The sequence below is a fragment of the Rosa rugosa genome, chromosome 2 (genome assembly GCF_958449725.1).
Source record: "Rosa rugosa chromosome 2, drRosRugo1.1, whole genome shotgun sequence".
NCBI lineage: Eukaryota > Viridiplantae > Streptophyta > Magnoliopsida > Rosales > Rosaceae > Rosa > Rosa rugosa.
The window spans coordinates 15,458,156-15,481,024 of NC_084821.1; the positions used below are offsets into that span (position 1 = coordinate 15,458,156).

A 22,869-nucleotide genomic window follows, 5' to 3' on the forward strand; every position below is an offset into this window, starting at 1 on the left:
GATAAGTTACATAAATCTTCAAATAGGACATCCTGAATAAATTCCAGAGCCTCATCTAACATAAGCTCAATAATATGAGCTAAACTAACAAAGTGTGCAAAACCAACCAACTTATCAAGCGTAAGATTTTATCTCAAAACTTCAATATTGTTCAAATTGGACTACATTTATATATCGTGGAAATTAGTGGCTTCTCTCTCTGTCGGATGTGGGAAATTTCATATCTAATCTCGACTTGCACCAAGCCAGGTCCACCCTAGCATTTAAAAATGTTAGCTTCTTGTTTCCCTTGCAAACTGCCAGAGATGATAAGGCAATCAAATTCATATTTGTACTCATGAAAGAAACAGACAACGAAAAATCCACCCTTAGTTACTCCACAACATTTTACTTCCTGGACTTGATAATAGCAACTTGGTAGTTTCCTTCATTCTTGTGATTGCTGGTGTTTCACGTCAAGAGCAAAACTACAAAGAGCACCCTAATTAGCTTCTATAATATTTCAGGGAATCACTCTCAATTGTTTGTTTGTTTCTCTAACCATGAGAGACCTTGATAGCCAAGTTCTCAGATAGGCCTATAAATTCTGGCCAAGTTCAAAAGTTATATAAATATCAGAGAGATAGATAATGTTAGGTCGTTGGTGCTCTTCTTTTATAAATTTCAAAATCCAAATTTGAAGACTGAAAATGACCTGAAAGAAAACAAGAAATTGAAGTGCGGCCTACCCAAGGGTTTAAATGAAAATGGGCCACATAAATTGACAGCAAGTTTTAGGGTTTTAGGACCACTGAGGCTACCCACATGGAACTATGTTTAGGGTTTTTTCAAGCTGTAAACTACACCAACGAGACTAAACCTGCCACATGGATTTTTGCTAACTCAAAGCTCCATATTAATGGAACCAGATGCTTCTGCATGTTCATCTCTTTAAGACTGGAGAATTGATATATGCTTGAGGCTGGGGCCAACCTTTTAGGCAAAGTCTTGTGATAACAATGACTTTACTTCTTGTTTAGGGAACTTGGAGTTGGTTTTGCGCTTTCTCAGTCTCTTTTTGTTGATTGCTAAGTTTTCCTCTAAAAGGCAAATCATAAATGGGTACCTGCCCGTTTAAGCATCAAATCCTTTAATTTCAAGATTTAATAATGTGAACTACTTCTTCACTTCAGTTGATACGTACTCTACTTCCCTTCTTGCATCTACAGTTCTACACCAATCCATCACATGTTGCTCACGTGACTGGGTATTATGAATCCGCCCTACTGAGACCTTATGGGGCAGTGCCAGAATTTAGATGACAAGCGTTTTCACTCAACATTATGCTAACAAGTTAATCCATTAAACAGCCAAGTAGTTTGTGTATTTTGCTAGTCTTCTTGAAGTTGTGGGCAAGATGCTTCATAAAATGCCTTGAAGAGGCCAAGGCATAAACAAGAATGCAAGCAAATGAAGCAAGCATTGTCCATAAAAAGAAATTTTTTTGAATCGATCTATAAAACTAAGCTACTTCTCTGAGTGTGTGGGCGGGCACATGTGTGCCACTACCTAATTTTCCTTTCGGACCGATTCAAATTGCAGATAGCTGTGCGCCATATTGTGCTAAAGTCATTAGCACACACTATTCACTTTTGACCAAATTGGCATAGAATGAAACTTGACTGTAAAAACAAACCTAACGAACACGAACAAGCTTACATTGACCTCCGAGTGCTTGGCCACTTATATAAAAGAATTTCAGGACCCTTTTTCTGCCAAACATGATAAAATCTGGTCATTGTACCTATATTCGAATTTGTAACTTTATACTTCTATTGTATAAAGAACCTAAGGAAGAATCAAAAAGTGAGGAAGCACTATCTCTTTAAAAGAATGAGGGTACCCTCATGATAATGAATGATGATATAACAAACCCCAAGACATATGGAAAAATGGACAAAATTGATTACCCCACAAGTTTCCCACTCGAACTAACAAACACCTTAATTCGCTCGGCAGAATTATGTCAGTTCTGTCTGGAATTCTTAATGAAGCTCCAGCGAAAAAAAAAACTGTTTCAGATGATTCATGGTTACCCTACCTTAACAGCTGAAGTAAAAATAGTAACAACAAAATTAAGAAGAAATCAAAAACCTTTCAACCTTTCTTAGATTAACACAGAATCAACCGTCTTAAAAAACTAATTAACTGATGAATAGAATTGACAAAGACCTCTGAGTAAATTAATGGAGATTCAATTCACAAGGGCCTAGAGGAGATGAAGCCAGTGGGAGTACCTTGGAAGAGCTTGAAGGAAACTGTGGCAGATTACCACTATGAAGCTCTCTCTGACTCTCCTTGTTCTTACCAACAATGAGTCTTATAAAAGACCCATCTTTTTCTTCTGTCCCCATTGTCGAAATAGATGGAGCTTTTACCCCAAAGTCTTGATTTTGAGCAGGCCCCGAATTTCTAGATGCCCTTTTCTCTGCTTCTTCCATCAATCTCTTCAGCAACTTCTCCTCTGCATCCCGTAAAAACTTGAACTTTGGAGGTGGTGAAGATCTCAGCCTGTTCATCTCAGCCTCTGTTGAGGATTCAAAGAGAGGGTTGAATCCATGGTGCTTGTAAGAGTCCAGAGGGTTCAAAGGTGAAGACTTTAATGGTGGAGAAGGCAAAGGAGTAGTGAGAAATGGGTTATCCACAGCCAAAATCAGATCACTCAAACTCCTTGTTCTGGACCCTCTTCTAGATTTTGGATCTTCAGATTCCAAATCCTCCTTTTCTTCCTCTTTTATGGTGAAGAGAAACCTTGGCGGGCCAGCCAGATTGTGCAGTCTCATGAGCTCTGATTCCACGGTGTCATCTCCATAATTGGCCTTCAACAACGAATCTTTGCTGGAACCCAGTTCCAAATCTGGGTCACTAGAATTGGTATCTGGGTTTCTCACATTATCCTCAGAAGTGATGTTGTTGTCTGTAGTTTGCAGAGAATTGGGTTTCTTAAAGCAACTAAATTGAAAGGGTACCTTTGGCTGGTTGCTGTAATTCTCATCTTCAATCTCTCTGTTTGTGATTCTTTTCTTCCACCATAGCAAGTAGTAAAGCTCTGCCACAAGAGCCAAGAGGAGGCACCCAAATACCAAGCTCAAGCCAATCCCTAATCCACTCAAAGATGTCATCTTGCCCTGAAATTTTGCATCCCCCCAACAACTAACCTTGGACTGACCATAGCCTCATAGCTATAGCCTATAGATTCTCTCACTTGTCACTGTAAACCAAAGGCCACAAGAAAAGGTAATCCAATTTATATTACTACAAATAAGAAAAATCATAAAGTTTTGTGAATTTCACACTATAAAAATCCTAGTGCCAGTTGCCTGACACGCACGCTACGAGGAAAATCAGGGACTCGGTGAAAATTCGGCGCAAAGAAAGACTTACCTTTAAAGTCCAAGAGTTCAACCACCCAGAAGGGCTAGAGCCACAACTTAAGAAGAACCAATGAAAACTAAAAACTTTGCTTATAAACTTTGCATAATTCTGGAGCAGAAGTCAAATGAAATTGGTTACGCATCAGTGGAGCTTAAAGAGGCTTTTGATTTTTTTTTTTCTATTTTGGTTTTTGATAAAGAGCTAGAAGGAAGAAGGGTACTTGAATTTTTACATGATTGGAGTATGTGCGTGGGTTTAATGGTTAGAAGGCGACTCACATGGGTTTGCAAAAGCGTGTGTGCCATTTAATGATTTAAAAGGAGGTAAAAGAAGAAGAAGAAAAAAATTCTGACTGTGTGGTATCTTTGAATGTGATTTTGTTTTTTAGGAGGTGTATTGTATATGGAATTAGTGGAACTTTTAAAGAAATTTATGGAATTTAAAAGTCTATGTGTATTCAATATAGACTTTTAACAGTCCATGAAAGTCTTGAGGTATTCAATTAGGATTTTTAAAGACTTCATGAATTCCACCAAAATCTAGGAGTATTCAATTAGGACTTTTAAAAATGAATAAAAGTACAGAGGTATTCAAAATATCATTCATACTTATGGAATTAGAAAATCATGGATAATCATGGATTTTGTAGTGTAGTCATACCAAACTCCAATAATTTTCCAACCTCCAGACCAAAGATTTCAAAAAGTCTATCAAAGTTTCCTCTTCAAAAAAAAAAAAAAAAGGTCTATCAAACTATCAAAGTTCTTCTCTCTACACACGAATAAGTTTGTCCTTCATCATCTCTCTTTCTTTAATTTTTTGTCTTTTCTCTAATCTTTTATGATATCAACCTTTTTTTGATACCTAACATGTTCATTGTAGTTGTTGAATGTGATTTTTTTTTTTTTTTCAATTGTGATACTTCGAACCTCTAATAGCAATAAAAATGATTTATGAAACCCTAAAACTCAAATATTGTGGTCTAACCCTAAGACCTTGAACCATACTAAATTTTATCTTATTAATTAATTATTCTCATTAATTTGAATTTATATTATGGTTCAAAAAAAGGTTGAACAATTGAATTTCAATTGATTGATTATAGATCAAGACATTGACCAATATTGCTACAATATATGTTAATAGGCGAAAACAAAATTGATGAGAATAATTAAGCATAAACATCAAGTGATCTATATTGTATATTTATGTTGTTGGGAGATTAGGAATGAGAACAAACTCACTAGACAGACTAACAATCATTTATTTGAGTCAATTTCTCTTAGAAGATACTGGAGCATTGAAGAGACAACAAGTTATTATTTTGTTTTGTGTTTGGGCTGCATTTGTTTTATTTATTTTTGTTTTTTGTTTTCGTTTTTTTTATTTTTTTTTATTTTATATATCTTAGCTAGGAAATCTGTAGAAGTCATTCATAATAAAGTATATAGATTTTCATGAATCAATAAAAGTTTGTTGCTAAAATCAATGGTTTTAAGAAATCCATAACAGTCTATCAACTTTTTAAAGAGTCTGTGGACTTTTCAAAAAGTCTGTTATTTAAAAAAAGTCTGCACAAATCCAAATACAATACACCCTCCTTAATGTATACTGATTAAATTATGTGTGGTCGTTAATGTAAAAATTAGCTAGGTGATTTCTCATTTTATCGTATCTCAAAAAGAGTATGTAATCTTCAATTTTTGAGATGTAATCTTTAATCTTCATATATTATTATTTTACTAATAAAAATATAATTATTTTTACTCTAAAATTAGAACAAATTAAAAAAAAAATCGCTTATAACTTGAGTAAAAAGAAAATGCAAATTGAGAGGGTGTTTAGAGGTTCTCCATTAATCCGTTTATCCTGCAATTGAAGAGAATATATAACTAATATTTTTTTAATGTCACAATCGAACTCCACTAAACGTAATGTGGTAGGTCTAATGGAAAGATGAATAGAACGCTCTGCTAGGGTTTCTCCCTAGCCGCGTTTTACCAGCGCCGTCGGAGGCGAGTAGTGGTGTTTTGACACCGAGATTGAGGGTTGTGCACAGCACTGATCCTTGAGATTGGTTACGGCGGTCGAGCCCAAGGCGAGGGCGGCGAGGTTCATGTGGTGTATTACAAGCCGGGTCAGTGGTTTTGTGGGGAGGCCGAAGTGATCTGGATGGCAAGTAACGAACTGGTGTAGGTTCGGGCGAGCAATTTGCAAATGGTGTTTTGGGATGACGGCGTGGATTTTGATGGCGACAATGCTCTTGATGGCCGCGGCGGCTTGCTTGCTGGAGGTCGAAACGCTGTCAGAGCTGGTCAGCTGTGCCTGGGTGCCCAATGTTGGGGTGTCCAAATCATAAAGTGGGGAACTATGGATATGGGACCCAGGTGGTGTTTTACTTGTGCTCAATTTTATAGCGGTTACTATACTAGACGTGCTGATTTTCTTTTCGGGAAGATTGATTCTCTCAACATTCTATCAAGAGTCTCAGTGTAATCACATTATGAGTACCACAATTGCGTGCCTCGGCGAGCAGTGTATTGTAGGCTGGGACGATTCTAGAGTTGATTGGTCTGCTAATTTCTTGCATACCCAGATTGCAAATTCTAATGGGTTGATCTACAAATCTCAAGGTTGTGACAATCGTTCTATTGTTGGCAATTATCTTGAGGAAGCTGAAGATTTCCCTTCAGTTTTTGTTAGTTTCTCTCTAAGTGTTTTAGAGCAGTCTCTTATTGTAAATGAACAACTTACTGGTGTAGTACACCTTCTAATTTGTTCTATCTTAGCTCTAGCTTCAATCCATTTGTGGCTTGTGTCTACTCCCAAGATTATGCGGGATGCCATTCTAAACTATTGTAATCGTTAAAAATTTCAATGAATTTTCCTTTCAGAAAACGTAATGAGGTAGAAAAACTAACATTTTTCCAAGTGGTGAGATATGAATGGGCAGTGGCTAATATTATGGATCCGGATTCTCTGCTGTAATGTAAGTTGCTAAGATATGGTATAGTTGTCACAGGAGACTAAAACGTCACCATAAGTCAATCTAATGGAAATGGATGACAAATGGTTCAATAACAAAGGTGAAGTTAGGGTTTGCGTTTCCCATGAAATCACCAAACCTATTTTTCTGAAGAAAGTGCTAAACTTAGCTCTGGGTATTGAGGAAGAAATCTCCTTTTTCTTTAAGAATCTAATGGATTGTTGTCGTACTTGTTGGCTAGTTTTCCATGCTACTGGAACGTGTGCTACTGAAACACCACTTGCGGTGGTCTCAACCGGGTGGCTGCTTCACCTTCTTTTGATTTTTCTGATGGACGTTTTGTATTGGGTAGCGGAATCTTTAAGTTCATGGCACCGGTGATACCCTTGGTATCTAGGCCTATGTTTACCAATTTGCAGCAAGGCCTGGTGCCTAGAAAGGAAAACGAGCTATTGGAGTAAGGGATTTAGAGGCCAGGTCTGAAGCATGTTCGAAAAAGTCAATGGCTCTTGTACTGGTTATCAAGCACCAGTTGGGAAAACAGGAAAGAGCAAAATCACCTAATGTTTCTCTAAAGAAGCTGAAAGTGCCTTTGATGGGTGATTGTTTGAGGATAAGAGAGGTATGTTCATGCAACCAAAGAAAATGAAGTCCAGCCTGGCCTTTTAAGCCCGCCCAATCAAGCCCTAATAATTTTCTATTTTCTAAATATGTTTATGTTTTTTTTTAATCCACATACAACTTATCCCTTTCTTATTTTGCAATTGATTTAAAAGCTTTGTTTTCTTTAATTTTTATTTTCTTTGTTAAACAACAATTAATTTTGAGAGATTTGGAGAGGTAGTTAATTGAATATAATCATCTTAACTAATATTTATGGGTCCTTGACCCAAAGCACCAAAATAAGCAAAAATTATCCCACTTACCTCAGCAACAGATTTTTGTTCCCACATACACAATTTAACACCAAATGACCATTTTGCCCTCAACCTAATTAAAGAATTACAACCGCGCCACTCTGTCTCTCTCTCTCTCTCTCTCTCTCTCTCTCTCTCTCTCTCTCTCTCTCTCTCTCTCTCTCTCTCTCTCTCTCTCTCTCTCTCTCTCCGCCCTACAAAGCCCCGACGCTAACTCCTCCTACTACTAGAGTCGGGCTGCCCACCACGGCGTCGTCACCAACTCTATCTCTCACCGTCGTCGACCTCGACTGCAGTCGCAGTCAAACGATTCCGATTCCGATCTCGACCGCTCAGTTGCCGTCGTCGTTGACCTCAACAACTCGACCTCCATTTGCAGCCTCGATTGCATGTGGATGAGGAGAAAACCGGATTGATCGACCTTCACTCTTGGCCTATAACGACGCCGTTTTCACTGAGGAGGATTTTGCTAGCATTTCGAGGATTGGAGAGAGCAGAAAGCACGGCCATCGGTGACGTCTAGCCGGATTTCTGGGTTTGCTTCGATTTGGTGCCCAAATCAATTTCTCTCTTCCGTTTTTTTTTTTTTTTAAGTAATGGGGCAGAGAGAAAGTGAATTTTTTTTTTTTTTTTGAATGTCTATTGGGGGGCAATAGGCGCTTTTAAATTAATATAATCTCTTCGTTTTTTTCTTTAATCAAAGTTTTATTTGTCTAATTTTAGGAATATTAATTCTCATTTTAGCTACCGAAAGTTCTATTGGAGGGCAATAGACGTCTATTGGGGGGCAATACATGGCCAATAGTCGTCTATTGGGGGGCAATAGACGTCTATTAGGGGGCAATAGACGTTTTGAATTGATGTAATCTCCTCGTTTTTTTTTTTTCTTTAATCAAAGTTTTATTTGTGTAGTTTTAGGAAGATTAATTACCATTTTGGTAATCTAAACGTCTATTGGGGGGCAATAGCAATAGACGTCTACTGGGGGGCCCCCAATAGACGTCTATTGGGGGGCAATAGCAATAGACGTCTACTGGGGGGCCCCCAATAGACGTCTATTGGGGGGCAATACATGGCTGATAGTCGTCTATTGGGGGGCAATACATGGCTGATAGTCGTCTATTAGGGGCCAATAGACGTTTATTAGGGGGCAATAGACGTCTATTGCCCCTCTATTAGGGGGTAATAGATGTCTATTGGGGGCAAAAAAAACTTTCCGGTGAGATTTTCAGCAATTTCCGGTGGGCGGCAGCCGATGACCGGATTCCGGCGAAAGTTGGCCTGATTCCGGCGTCCGGTGACCGGAATCCGGCGAAAGTTTTCCTGATTCCGGTGACCGGATTCAGGCGGCCGGTTACGTGCTCAGGCGAAGTCTCCTATAGTTTCTCTCTCTTCCATTCTCTCTCTCTCTCTCTCTAAGTAACAAGGGGGTGAGGGGTAAAATGGTATTAAAAAAAAATCTTAATGGGGTATTAGGGAAGACTCCCTTAGAGTGTATTGGGTAAGAGGGAATTAAAAAAACTTAATGGGGTAAGGGAGAAAAAAAATCCCTAGAAATGGGGTAAATGGACAAAACCCCAATATTTATAAATATTATTAAGGTAATTCTAAAAAATATTATATATTAAATAGAGTCAACCAATAATATATCACAGTGCATTGATGTTTTTGATGAAATCAAAAATTAAGAGACTGAATTGATTTTGGACCCAAACAATAGGGTAGTAACCAATATTTAGCCCCAAAAAATCTTTATTCTTACTTTGTTTATCACCTTACCACTACATGTGGTTGAGTAGGTAAGACCTTTAGGTGTGGAACCCCCACACCCGTATTCAAATCCCGCCGACGTTCATTGAAGTTAAATTTCAATCTATTCTTGGTGGCCAGGGGAGTTGAAGCGTTCTGACATCATCTCCCGATACTGATTAGTCTATAGACTTATGAAACCTTTGAGGAATTGTGTGATCTCAATAAATAAATAAAATAAAAAAAGGTTAAATATTGTTTACTCCCTGAACTTTCACAGAAAAAACAGTTCAGTCCCTCACTTTTTAATTTCACACGTTTACTCTTTCATCTCTCAATTTTGGACCAATAGGTCCATTCCGTTACTCTCCATCCAAAATCTCCATTAAGCAGCAGACGTGGCAATCTAAAATGTCTATTATACCCTCAGTTCCTCTTTTTATTTTTTCCTTAATTTATTTTTTTATTTTTTCTTTTTTCTTTTTCGTTTTTCTTTTGATGCGTTTTTGTTTTTCCTTTTGCTGTTTATCTCTTCTTCTTCCTCACTTCCTCCTCAGAGACTCCTCAATGTCGTGCCCTCACTTCCTCACTCTCTTCTTAAACCCCTCTCCTTTATTTCTCTTCCTTGCTCAAATTTCAATCTCTATCTCCCTATTGCGGTGAAGGCATACTCCTCTTGTCAAACTCCGACAAGGATTTTGGACAGAAACCAACCATCATCATCTTCATTTATTTCGGATTACAATAAATAAATAGAAGTTGGTGATTACTCTTTTCTGACTTTGCAGCTACCCCTTCCTTTTCAAACTAAACCACCTTGACCTTTCTCTATTGATAGGTGTGTGAAATTATCCAAATTCAAACAATGTTATCCCAAATTCCACATTACCCTTTTGAAAATTGAAACCACACCCAACAATTCTCCAAAACCAACAAACCCATCAAAATCCAAGCGCAATCCGACGCCACAAAATCCCAGTTGTAATGGAAGTGAAGCTCCGGACGGCTCGGACTTTGGTCTCGAAGCTCAGCTCCATTTCCGAACAAACCCTATCCGAAGCTGTTGAGTCACAAATTACTTATGCAATTATGCCCCATAATTATGAAAATTGATTTGTCTTCCATGCTATTTTGCCCTTTTTAATCTATTTCCTTTTATTTGTAGGAAACCTTGCATTGAGAATAAAATGACTATTCGAGGCTTGAAATGCGGAGAGTTGAAGCTAAGGGAAGAAGACACGGAGATTGGAAGAAAATTTCAAATCGACTTTTCTGGAGATTTTTCCAGCAAACTTTTCCAGCGAGCCGCCACTCATGGATAGTCCTTTCTCCAGCAAAGGAGAACCATAGTTGTGAGAATCTCCCATCACTTGAAATTCAAATATCTCCCTACACCTTGTCCTTTTGTCACCTTGACAATTTGGGACCATTTGGGGGACAATGGTGTAAGAGCATCTCTTGCACACTTTGGGACCAAGGAGGACATACATAGCTGATCAAAGAGAGGCCAAAGACTAATTCTTCAGCATTCTTGACTCCATTCAATCATGTTCATCCTATCCAAGATTCATTTTTCTCTCTAGAGAAGACACCACCATTTCCACCACTAAAACCACCATTTTCACCACTACAACCTCCATTTCCTCCACTACAACCTCCATTTCCTCCACCACTCAACACCACAGCTCACCTTAGAGATTCCAAATTTCACTATTCTTACCAATATCAAGAGCTTGGAGCAAGGAGAATAAGGTGACTACCACCACATCATGTTCTTGGAGAACCATCTCCACCACCTCTTCCGGCATCATCAATAGTCACCCTTTACTCCCTATTTCTTTATGTATTTGATGTTTAATAGAATGTTGAAGCTTGTGTATCTAGCTATGTGTGAGTAGTGAACCAGTTGGGGCTAGGGTTGAAAGCCCTAGCCAAACTTGCTTGTATTGATGCTTTTGTTTATAAATTGATGCAAATTCATGTTGTCATTCTCACTGCTAAGTCAATAGTTGAATGCATTACTTAGACCTAATCAATTTGAGTTATGTGTTTGCCATGACATGAAGCTTTTCCTAGAGATTGATTACCTTTAGGCAAAAAGGGAGCATGAAAGCACACCATGTGTTCATGTGAGGGTAGTAAGCTAAAATTACCTAGAGATAGGATTGATTTGCTTGCTTGGTTACCTAAACTCTGAGCTTTATGCATTTAGGGGCAAAGGATTGAGACCTATCCGGTTATTGAATTTGTCTCTAGGTAGTTAGCTCTAGACTTATCCGGTTAGAGTTAATAAAATGAAAGGGGTTTAAGCCTTAGTAGTCCTATCCGGATGCTAAGAGGGTAGTTGGACAATTAGCTTTGCATCATTCATATTCAATTGCTTTAATACTTGCAAGGGAGGCAAAAGGTGAAACCCGATGCCCTAACTCTCATCCATTTGATAACAACTTGTTTAGTTTAGCTTAGTTTATATTACTTGCTTTCATTGTTTCAATTTGAATAGAAACCAATCTCAAAATCAAAATCAAATCTCTACACACCATCTTGCACATACTCACCATGAACTTTGGTTCACTTGTGAGCTTTTGTTTGTGATTGTAAATTTGCATATTCTTCTAGTTTTTCCTTAGGTTTTCCCTAGCTAGGAAATGATTTACCAATCCTCGTGGGTTCGACATCCTTACTTAATCCCCTATTCTATAACTTGTACCTCTTGCACTTGAGAGTGACTTGAGAGTGGCTTCAATGCTAACAGAAGCCCTCAAGGAGCTCTGCCTCATCACCAAGCACGACGCCGACAGCCGCCCCCTCGTCGCCGACGCCATTCCCTACTTGGCCGAGAGTCTCTTCAGCTCCTCCCCTGCTTTCCAAGACAATGCCGCTGCCACTCCCCTCAACATCTCCATCTCCTGCCGCCACAACCTCATTTCCACGCGCGGCCTCCTCGACGCGATCTCCCACGCGCTCTGCCACCATGGCTCACCTACCTCCTCCGCCACCGCTGTTCAGTCCTCCGCTGCCACTCCATTGTGGGCGGAGACATTGTGGGACTCCTCGGAGGGTCTAGGAAAGACGACGGAGGGACAAGATTTGATATTGTTTTTAGGAAGCAGGGTTTTGGGCGGCGGGGCAGTGGCGTTGGTGATGGCAGTGGGGATTGGCGCATGGATTCGGAGGCAGCAGTAGAGGAGGGTTAGTAGGAAATTTCTGGGTTTGGTTCAAGAACATGAATTTTTCTATTTCAGTTTTTTTTTTTTTCTTTTTTATTTGGATCAGGTTGAAGAACATGAAAAATTTCTGGGTTTTTTCATGATCAAAACCTAGAAGATTGAAAGATTGGCGGTATTTGGACACAGGTGGGAAGAAGTTGAAACAAATCCACACCTCCTAACCCTCAACGATGGCTAGCTTTGATTGGAATCAAAATCTAAAAGGAAAAGGTTAAGGAGAACAGACTCACACAGAGGGCTAGGCTGGGTTTTGAGAGTATGAAAATAAAAAAGAGAGAAAAATTAAAAATTAAAAAATAATAATAATAATAAATTAAGGAAAAAAAAAAGAATTGAGGGTATAATAGACATTTTAGCGGTGAAGAAATTGTCACGTCATCTATTTAACGGAGATTTTGGATGGAAAGTAACGGAATGAACTTATTAGTTCAAAATTGAGAGAGGAATGAGTAAACGTGTGAAATTAAAAAGCGAGGGTCTGAACTGTTTTTTCTGTGAAAGTTCAAGGATTAAACAATATTTAACTCAAAAAAAAATGCCTACAAGTCTCATTTCAAAATAATGGTGGTGTTTCGATGAAATACCACGAATCGTCTGAAAATAAATAATTATTATATATAAAAGACTTTCGTTGATAAATTTTCTGATTCCCAACTAATCCTTTGTTCCCTAGTAATGTAAAAAGAAATCAAGTACTTATGGAAGTGACAGAAGTTTGTCGTCCAACGCCATATTCTTGTGCCCCTTTCTGCATGTATTGTTTTCTTAATTAATGGTGATTGGTTAGAAGATATAATCCTTCTAAGATTGTACTAATCCTTAATGTAGTCTCTTATGATTCATGAAGCAGATTAAATAATAGGGATAGCAAAGGCATCGATAACCGTCTTCAGTCTTCACCGAAGGGGGTCATCCACGTAATACCTAGCGTGATTAGAGGACAGAGCCAAAGAACATACTCGTCAGCCACGAAACATGAAGAGCTGGCTTTACCTGGTGATACTGAAGCTTCTGTAAAGCTTTGTTATGCCAGCAGATGTAGAATAACTAACAGAGATGGCACTTTCCTTCTTTTTCTTTTGGGTTTGTTTTTTTTGGAGTGCAATGGGAGGCAATGGAAGTTCATATATATTCTTTGAACGAAATGTCTCAGATGTGTCCATTTAGAACAAAAAAGCTTAGAGATCTGACAGGATATAAAGTATATATAATATATTTCTTATGTAAAAAGAAATTACCTCTTTTCTCGACCGGTTTTCTTTTCATTTTTGTTTGCATGTATATTAAGAGAAATGGTTCCATAAACCACAAACCAGATTGTTGTGTCATTCGACCAAAAAGATTAGTATATGATGGATAACTAAAGATTTTACAAGTCAAGCTAAAACTATTCGGCTTATGATAAATGATTCATATATATATCTAGTGAATTTTTGCATACACGTATCCGTTGAGTTTGAGATAATATAATATTTGGTTAAAGAATAACTCAGGAATTAGTTCTCAACTTTCTTTACTCCTCTAACCCTAAGGTCTCTGATTAGCCAGAGATATAGACAAATATTTTACAATCATATATGTTTTTTTAACAATAGTGAAACGTGGTGAATGTGACCCCTTACTAAGTAACACAACACTGATATTGTTCTCAACTTAATTACTTATATCACTAAATGTGAAATTAATTTCTCTAACAAGTCTTACCGCTTGGTAGCAAATAAGCCGTCACTTATATTTTGTAATTTATTTTGGTCATTTTTTAATATCTAGATTATTTCATTCTTCAAGACACCCCTTCAAGTGAGATCTCACACATTGAGTCGCACGGGCAGAATCAATTTCAACCTCATAAACTATTAGTGATATAGAACGGATGGCAGTCCGAATTGAAGAGTAGCTCGATCGTGCAAAATGAGGAAAACCAAAGTTACTATTGCAACTTTGGAATTCGATGTCCGATTCGATCGTCCCATAGTTTTCCGGAAAGGGAATCGCGCCAGGAACAAAACTCGTGGCTATGCCACGATATGTGGGATTTTTCTGGCTTTCGGGGTAGTTTAGAGCCTCAAAACTGCAATTTATTGTTTTTCAGAATTTTCGGTTTCCTTATTTGTTTTGGATTTGTTTTATTTTTACCTGTGGGTTTTAGGGTTTCATTGTTAATCGCCCTAGGGTTTCTTTTCTCATATATATGCAACCTTAAACGGCTGCATAACCTATCTTTTATCATATTATCAATCAAATTGAGATTTATCTCTTTTATCTCTGGTGGACTCCAGAACCTTTGTTTTAGGTTTATTGCTTGTAAACCTTAAGTGATCTTTCCGACTGCGTCAATTAGTCAGGTCATATAGTTTAGCAAACCATAGTTTCTTGAGCGCATTTATCATTCTTTCACTTGAGTCCATGCATCTTTTTAAAAGTTCATGCATGTTTCATTCAAGAGGATCGATCTACCAACAAGGTAAATGGCTCAACCCATCTTTTCTTGAGCTTATTTTGTAAACTGAAAATGGAACTTGTATAACAACACACAAGAGAACATAAATACAATATCAATCAAACTATAATAAACACACACAATGATACATATATGCATATGATGTGTTCTTTAGAGAATCAACAAACCTGAAAAGGCCATTGATCTCAAGACACTAATCTTCTGCACTGCTCACTTCTCTTAGCTCTCTATGGGACGAGTATGAATGTCTGATGATCAAATGAGAGTGCAGGGACCAGGCTTAAATATGATTCAGTCTAGGCTTTGACTCCCTCCCATAAAGGAAGTCATTTAAAACAGAATCACTTGATTGTAGTTGTATATCATTAACAAATTGGTTTTGTTACCAATGTTTATCAGATTCCATGCCTTAACACATTCCGATACTTAAATGGATAGGCAATCTGGAGTTAAACCACAAGATTTCCATTGCTTATTCTGCGAGTAGATTGACAAGTTGTTAAATGCTTGATTGAACTAAAATGATGATGTCCATATTAATCTTACATATTTATCATTAATTCATTCACTTAAGCCAATGCATCTTTTCTTTTTGAAAGCTCATACTAGTTTTGTTCAAGAGGATCTACCAATACGGTAAATGGATCAAGCCATCTTTTCTTGAGTTCGTTTACGACATATTCACTTGAGCCGGTGCATCTTTTGAAAGCCCATACATGTTTCGTTCAAGAGGATCTACCAATAAGGTAAATGACTCAAGCCATCTTTTCTTGAGCTCATTTACCATTCATTCATTTGAGCCAAAGCATTTTGAAAGCCCATACATGTTTCGTTCAAGAGGATCTACCAATAAGGTAAATGACTCAAGCCATCTTTTCTTGAGCTCATTTACCATTCATTCATTTGAGCCAAAGCATTTTGAAAGTCCATACTTGTTTCATTCAAGAGGATCGACCAATAAGGTAAATGGCTCATTTACCATTCATTCATTCATTTGAGCCACAGTATCTTTTGAAAGCACATACATGTTTCATTAATTCAAGATGATCTAGCGATCTACCAATAAGGTAGACAGATCACACTCAATAACCAACCGACAGAATAATATTTTGGTTCCTTCCGGACTTTACTCTTTTTCATGACGACATTGTTTCTTCAGTTCTAGTTCTACAACTCTTTGCATTTCCTTGCTGCATTACAGAAACTTTCTACAAATGGTGAATGCAGTAACCGAATACAGTAACATTTAGATATTTTGAAGCGCATAACATCGATCATTTCAACTCAAAATCTGGAATTATGGATCAAATCTACATCCGGCCATATGTAGCTCTCGATCATTTCTAGGCTGGCAAGACGATCGAGCCAAAGAAAAGATTATGAAAAAATAGTAAATTAATAATATATAAACTTATACCTAGCTAACTCATCAAATTGTTTTTTGTCTTCAAAATTTTGAAGTTGTTTCTTAACCAACGATAGAATTCATTCAAAGAGGATGGTTTAACATGGTCAGAAATTAATCAAAGGTATGGGAAGTTCAGAACTTGGGTTGGTAGATGGTAGTGGAAACTTGGTTAATGTTGAGAATATATACATCCCACATGGGAAAAATGGAACCTTGCCTATGAGTTTATAAGGGTTTGGGCCACTCCATCCATTGCCAATTGGTTTTGGATGTGAACCTCAAATTACTTTATCATGGTATCAAAGCGGGTTACCTACGTGTGCATGCCTAACGGCCACACGGGCTCCACGCCACCCAAAAGTTGTCCACGTGTATGGCTTGAAAATTCGCCACACGTGCGGGGGCGTGTTGAGAATATATACATCCCACATGGGAAAAATAAGATCTTGCCTATGGGTTTATAAGGGTTTGGGCAACTTCATCTATTGCCAATTGATTTTGGATGTGAACCCCAGATTACTTTATCAGTTAAGGTGATCTCGATGAGTTTTTATGCAGGTATGTGCCCTTTCAGTTATCTATCACATTATCGTGGACCGGGTGGACCCTTATTAGCTGGGTCATTGATGATCACAACTGAGAGATCAAATCAAAACCATATGTGGATCATAAAAATAATTGCTTGCTATTGTCGGTCCAATTCCGATCTCAACTTGTTCATTGAGGCAATATACTATAATATGCCTAATATAAGCCACAGGGCCACATTATGTTCTTGTGAGGAATGATGTCTGAGTTTGAAGTTGTAGACGGCTTTGCACGGATCGGATCACCATAAGGTTAACTTATGTGGAGCTGGCAAAGAAGGTTAAATCATATGCATGATCGTCAATGACCATAATAAATTTGGAATAGTCGGAGATAAGAAACTATCGATGTGCTGAAGATCTGCAAAAGATTTAGTGTTTTGAGTATTTTGTTTTGATTTGCTTCATCTTTTGCAAAAAGTTTAAGTTCTGTTTTTGTTACAAAATCGAGTTTTTTTTTTTTTTTTGGGGGGTAGGTTCCCTATGTTCTTTATCTTCCACAATAAAATTTTAGAAAGAATGTAAAATAAATAAATAAATAAATGAAAAAAACTTACATGTGCTACTTTGATTTTATTTCTATTTTATTCTCGAATTTAATGGGAAAAAAAATAATTGAACTAGTTGCGAACAATCAAAAGAGTTTTTCATCATATCACTCTTGAAAACGGGTAATGTGCAATACACATGCATTTTATTCTTAACAATTCTGTAACAGAGGGTCCATTTAAGATGAAACTGAAGATTTATAGTATGAATATATCAAAATGCGAGTTCATGTACTTTTCATACATAGGATAAATTCTGATAAACAATATCATATAATCCCAACTTTAATAGTTAATGAGTTAATACATGCAAACCAATTGATATACAAAGCTTGTACCGTTTAAATTAGCATATCTGCACACTATTCCATCCTGAGGAAGGTTTGCATGAATTTATATCAGACAAAAGTCTCAATTCTCGCTACAAACACCATGGCTTTTAGCTTTCTAATGACATTGATATATATATATATATATATATATATATATATATATATATATATATATATATATATAGAAAATGTGAACCAAAAGAAGATACTTGCATATAATTGTACAAGTGTATGCATGTAAAATTTTGGAGAAAACTAATAGTAACCAGAAGGTCAATTTCTTTAAATTAAACACCATGAAACCTATATATCAATCATCATCTCCTTGAAATGCCTTTTTTAAGTTGAGTGGTGTCTATATTCTGAAAAGGCTTCAAAGTATATTATTAGGAGAGAAATGGCCAAATGAGATAAGAGAGAGTATAATGTTAGTGTAGGGTGATGATTTGCATTTGAAATACTAATTACCACAAATGTTAAAGGAGCATTAATTATCATACTTTCTTATAGATTATCTTAGCTTATACTTGTTATAAAATTAAAGGAATTAATTAAGCTCTTGATGTTATACTCGTATAAGCTTCACGTTATTTATAAGAGCCATATGATGAGAGTTTTAATTTTGTATAAGAGTAATTCACTTAAATATTACTCTGACAAATCAAGGATGAGGTTTCATTTATAACACACACTGAGCTAATAAGAAATTGATCTCACTTGTGCTCATTTGTAAACAGCAAATTTATTGTCACATATGGAACACATATACGTATTATAAAATTATCTCAAAAAGTTTGTTATTCATATTATGGGCCGGAGAATACATTTGAAGCAAATGCAAGCTTTTCCATGCACGGAGAAATAATCATCACTACTGGCCCGAAGAAAGAATTTGCTGTATGTTAGGTGAGTTTGGAAATAATGAAAGGAGATTAACAAAAATTCAAAATACAGATTTGAATTCTATTACAAAATAAGACTTTTTTTTTTTTTTTTTGAAAGGGATAAGAGACCTTATTATATTGGAGAGAGTTTGATGAATTTTAGAGCAAAGTTTCCTAGCATAAAGTACCTCCCGCCAAATGCACCGGGTTAAAGTGCCAGTGTCCCATGCAGACTGAGCCTGTTGTAGGGGGAAAGTAAGCTAGCTACTAGTAGCTAGAGAGAGAGAGAGAGACCACCAATCTGTAATTCTGTATCGAGTGTTGGAGTTGCATATATGCAGAATGATAAGAATTAATGGCATGTTTACTAACTTGGAATCGGAATGAGAATAGATGGAATGATTCCGGAATAAGAGAATTCCATCGTTTACTTACATGTAAGGGAATCGGAATGGATGTGGGTCCCACATCCTTATCAGGAATCAATTCCTGAATACTCAGGAATTCGATAACCTAGGGGGGAGATGGGTTTAGGAATCAACCCACCCGGAATCAAGTTTTTATACCAAAAATACCCTAACATAATTTCAATAACACCAAATTACCCAACCCTAAAAATATATATACTATTGTCGACATCAGAAAACATCAACGACAAAAAAGAAACGGCTGGACTCCTTTGGTTAGTGACCGATCTTTGTCCTCTTTTCTCTGGTCTTCTCCTTCTTTCTTTTTTTCTTTCACTAATCTGGCATGATAGTTATTGAACAACTTAGAAGCAAGCTTTTTTAGAAAGAACGAAGTTAGAATTTTTATAGTTTTCCTTCAAATTTCAAAAGTCGAAAAAGGATGTACATATTCTTGTCTGGTGATTTGCTTTTCATGATATATGATGTTTTTTCTCTCTTATTTGTGTGAAAGTTGTACCTATTATTGTGAGTTTACTTGAACCTTTTATGTCTAAAGTTGTTTGCGAAACTGTTTGTTTTTACCTTAGTCTTGTTGCTGTTGTTGTTTGTTTCGCATGTAGCTCTGTTCCTCTGTGGACTCCTTATCCACTTTCTATTTTGTATCATTATTTTTCTTCAATATGTTCTGTTTCTATCAAGAAAGTGCTTTCACTTTTTTTTTTTTTTAATATGAAGCGGTGGAGATTGGTTTTATAATGATCTATTGACAATTGGTTTTGTTCCAAGTTCAGTTGTTAAGGATTAAGACAACTACATTCCAAGTTTCTATGTTTCAAGACCAAGAAAGTGCTTTCTCTTCTTTCTTTCTTTTTTTTTATATGAAGCGGTGGAGAGTTGTGTAGTGATCTTGTTTAATTGGTTATAGTATAGCCCCTGATCCCCTCCTCCTCTCTAATTCCTTGACCTTTTGAATTGAATTGTGGGATTTCAGTTTTGCCTTATTTGTGCTCATTTATGTAGTATTTTTTCATACTTATGAGCAGTTCAAATATGCTCTCATGTTACACATATGCACATTGATATCTTGAATGATAAATTTTATGTAATGTAGATAAATGGCTCGTCTAAGTTTGTCCACAAAGAGAAGACTACTTGTCACCATAAATGCATTGCTTGCCTTCCTTCGAATACTATTTGCTGTATGTGCTGCTGGTTATACCTATGTCAACTTAGCTGTAAAGAAACACCGTCAACCAAGTCGACCCTTAGCCATAAGAGTCTATAAACAAGTAGAGTACTTGTATACACTAGTTTATTGGAGTGATGCTATATGTATCGACCAACTACGAATGGATAGACAATCATTTCATAAGTTGTGTCGAATTCTCATCAATAAAGGCCAATTAAGACCAACCCGAAATGTGTCTATAGAGGAGATGGTAGCAATGTTCTTAAATATTCTTGCACACCACAAGAAGAATCGTAGCATAGCCTTGTATTTTACTAGGTCGGGGCGAACTGTTAGTAAATACTTTCACGAGTGTTTGAAAGCCATGATTCGATGCCAAAAAAACTTCTGGAAAACACCTGAACCTGTAATTGAGGACTCAACAGACAATAGGTGGAAATGGTTTAAGGTACGCAAGATAAGATTTTATAAAATTATTTAATAATTCCTGCATTTATTGTTTTTCAAAGACTAAAACTTTTTTAATATATACCTTAATGCAGAATTGCTTAGGAGCATTAGATGGAACACATATTAGGGTGAAAGTGCCAGAACGAGACAAGCCAAGATATAGAACAAGGAAATGTGAGATAGCAACTAATGTTTTAGGGGTTTGCTCTCAAGACTTGATGTTTATATATGTTTTACCGGGATGGGAAGGTTCTGCACATGATGCTCGTGTTCTAAGAGATGCTGTGAGTAGGAGAAATGGATTAAAAGTTCCTAACGGTAATTTCGAAACCAAAATTTTAACTCTTTACATTTTTTATTAATTAAAATATTGCTAGAGAGATATGACATCCAATTTTCTTTTCGAAATCAGGTTGTTACTATTTAGTAGACGCTGGCTACACCAATGGAAATGGCTTTCTTGCACCTTTTAGAGGACAGCGTTATCATCTAAATGATTGAAGAGATGGATACCGACCTGAGACGGCAGAGGAATTTTTTAACATGAAACATTCAAGTGCTCGGAATGTTATTGAGAGGAGTTTTGGTTTACTGAAAATGCGTTGGGCAATTCTTAGGAGTCCATCATTTTATGATATTACAACACAACGTCGTATAATATCTGTGTGTTGCATGCTCCATAATTTTATTAGAAGAGAGATGGCTATAGATCCTATAGAAGAAGCATTCGATAATCAGCCGGTAGCTGCAGTTGAGAACTTGGAAGATGATGACTATGTTAATATAGTTGAGACCTCAAATGAGTGGACGATGTGGAGACAAAACCTTGCAAATGAAATGTGGGATATATGGCGTGCAAATAGGACATAAATATAGGATGGAAGAAAGAAAGAATATCTTGTTTTAGCTACTAGCCTCTTATAATTATGTATGAATGATGAATCTGATTGTATATACGGTTAGGATGGTTTTCATGTATATTTTTGTTTGAATGGATTTGCCTTTTTCTCTTTTCTCTGTTGGGTTTATTCCATTGCCATGTCATTTGTACCTCTGTTTTTTGTCTTTGGTCTGATTGTTATCTGTTGGAGGGGATTTTCTTTGATTGTTATCTGTTGTTCTGATATTACCTTGAAATAGTGGTTTATTAGTTATATGTTAAAGCATTATATTCTAAGTTTTTATCTCTTATTATATTTGCAGCTAGTTTACAACTATTGGTGTTTATTTTGTGACTTTAGAAGTTACGCATGTAGAGCTTTTAGAAAAACTGGGAGGCATTCATGTATTATGTTATTAGTGAAAAGTTGTCTCAAACTTTAGAAGGATAGGCAATTTTAATTAAAGTTGACTTCATTCACTTTACTCTTTGATTTTTTATTTTCTTGTTACTCATTAGACGTGAAATTAAAGCTGTCTTAGCTTTAGAAATATAGGCATTCATGTATTATGTCAGTTGCTGCAATTTTACATTATAATGAGACTTCACCTTATTAGTTGCTGCAATTCTAGTTGCTGCAATCTTGCACATTATTATTATTTTGTATAATGTTTGTTTTTTAATATGTAGTTGATTCAACATGAGTTCCGGAGCTACTTCAAGCAAATCAAAAAAAGCTGGAAGGGGCCAAAACAAGCGTTTCTGGACAACCAAGGAAGATGATGTATTGGTCGGTTCTTTATTGGAACTCTACCATGATCCTAAGTGGCGTGCGGATACTGGCTTCAAAAATGGTTACTTGCAGAAATTACAAGATATGATAGAAGCCAAACTTCCAAACTGTGGGATATTGGCAAATCCACACATTGAATCAAGAATAAAGACATTGAAAGGGAAATATGTTGCATTAAGCGAAGCATTATCTCAGAGTGGTTTTGGATGGAATGAAGAAGCAATGATGTTGGATTGTGAAAGAAGTGTATTCGATGAGTGGGCAAAGGTAAACTTTCTCCTTATTATATTTTGTCTTGTGTTTTTTCTATTTTGTATAACATTGAATAATATTGTCTTATTTTTTTTTTTTTTCTGTTTTGCAGAACAAAAAGGATGCAAAAGGTTTGTATGGTAAACCATTTGAACATTATTATGCCCTTAAAGAGATATATGGAAAAGATCGTGCAATGGGAACAAATGCTGGAAATGCGGAAGATGATGAAGAAGAAGTTAGGGAAGAGGATGCAAGCATGAATCAAGAAGGTGTACGAGCCGATGACTTTTTTGAACAAATGAACATGACTACTGATGGTGGATCTCAGTATAGGGGATCACAATTTGAGGGGCTTGGTGAAACGGAAGATGATGAT

The 22,869-nt window shown here is 36.7% G+C and overlaps 2 protein-coding genes across 3 annotated transcripts; one reads left to right on the plus strand and one right to left on the minus strand.

The window, feature by feature from the left end:
• Nucleotides 1–2,114: 2,114 nt before the first annotated feature.
• Nucleotides 2,115–3,698, minus strand: LOC133733021 (uncharacterized). 2 transcript variants are annotated; one of them, XM_062160628.1, is made up of 2 exons: nucleotides 3,424–3,698; nucleotides 2,115–3,294 (listed from the first exon to the last, which is right to left on the minus strand). In XM_062160628.1, the coding sequence occupies exon 2, from the start codon at nucleotides 3,159–3,161 to the stop codon at nucleotides 2,223–2,225; it is 939 nt and encodes a 312-aa protein (XP_062016612.1). In that variant the 5' UTR covers nucleotides 3,162–3,294; nucleotides 3,424–3,698; the 3' UTR covers nucleotides 2,115–2,222. The 2 variants fall into 2 exon arrangements, with proteins under 2 accessions (XP_062016612.1, XP_062016611.1); XM_062160627.1 differs by having other exon boundaries at nucleotides 2,115–3,250; nucleotides 3,424–3,697.
• Nucleotides 3,699–20,041: 16,343 nt separating this feature from the next.
• Nucleotides 20,042–21,066, plus strand: LOC133730422 (uncharacterized). The gene is made up of 3 exons (XM_062158016.1): nucleotides 20,042–20,563; nucleotides 20,658–20,883; nucleotides 20,978–21,066. Exons 1-3 carry the CDS (start codon nucleotides 20,042–20,044, stop codon nucleotides 21,064–21,066), a joined length of 837 nt encoding a protein of 278 aa, XP_062014000.1.
• Nucleotides 21,067–22,869: the final 1,803 nt, after the last annotated feature.

Excerpts from the sequence above, each read along its gene's own strand:
- LOC133733021 (XM_062160628.1), bottom strand. The coding sequence starts at position 3,161 with ATGACATCTTTGAGTGGATTAGGGATTGGCTTGAGCTTGGTATTTGGG.
- LOC133730422 (XM_062158016.1), top strand. The coding sequence starts at position 20,042 with ATGGCTCGTCTAAGTTTGTCCACAAAGAGAAGACTACTTGTCACCATA. Across the intron at positions 20,564-20,657 it reads ATAGGTGGAAATGGTTTAAG|AATTGCTTAGGAGCATTAGA; the intron begins GTACGCAAGATA and ends ACCTTAATGCAG. Across the intron at positions 20,884-20,977 it reads TGGATTAAAAGTTCCTAACG|GTTGTTACTATTTAGTAGAC; the intron begins GTAATTTCGAAA and ends TTTCGAAATCAG.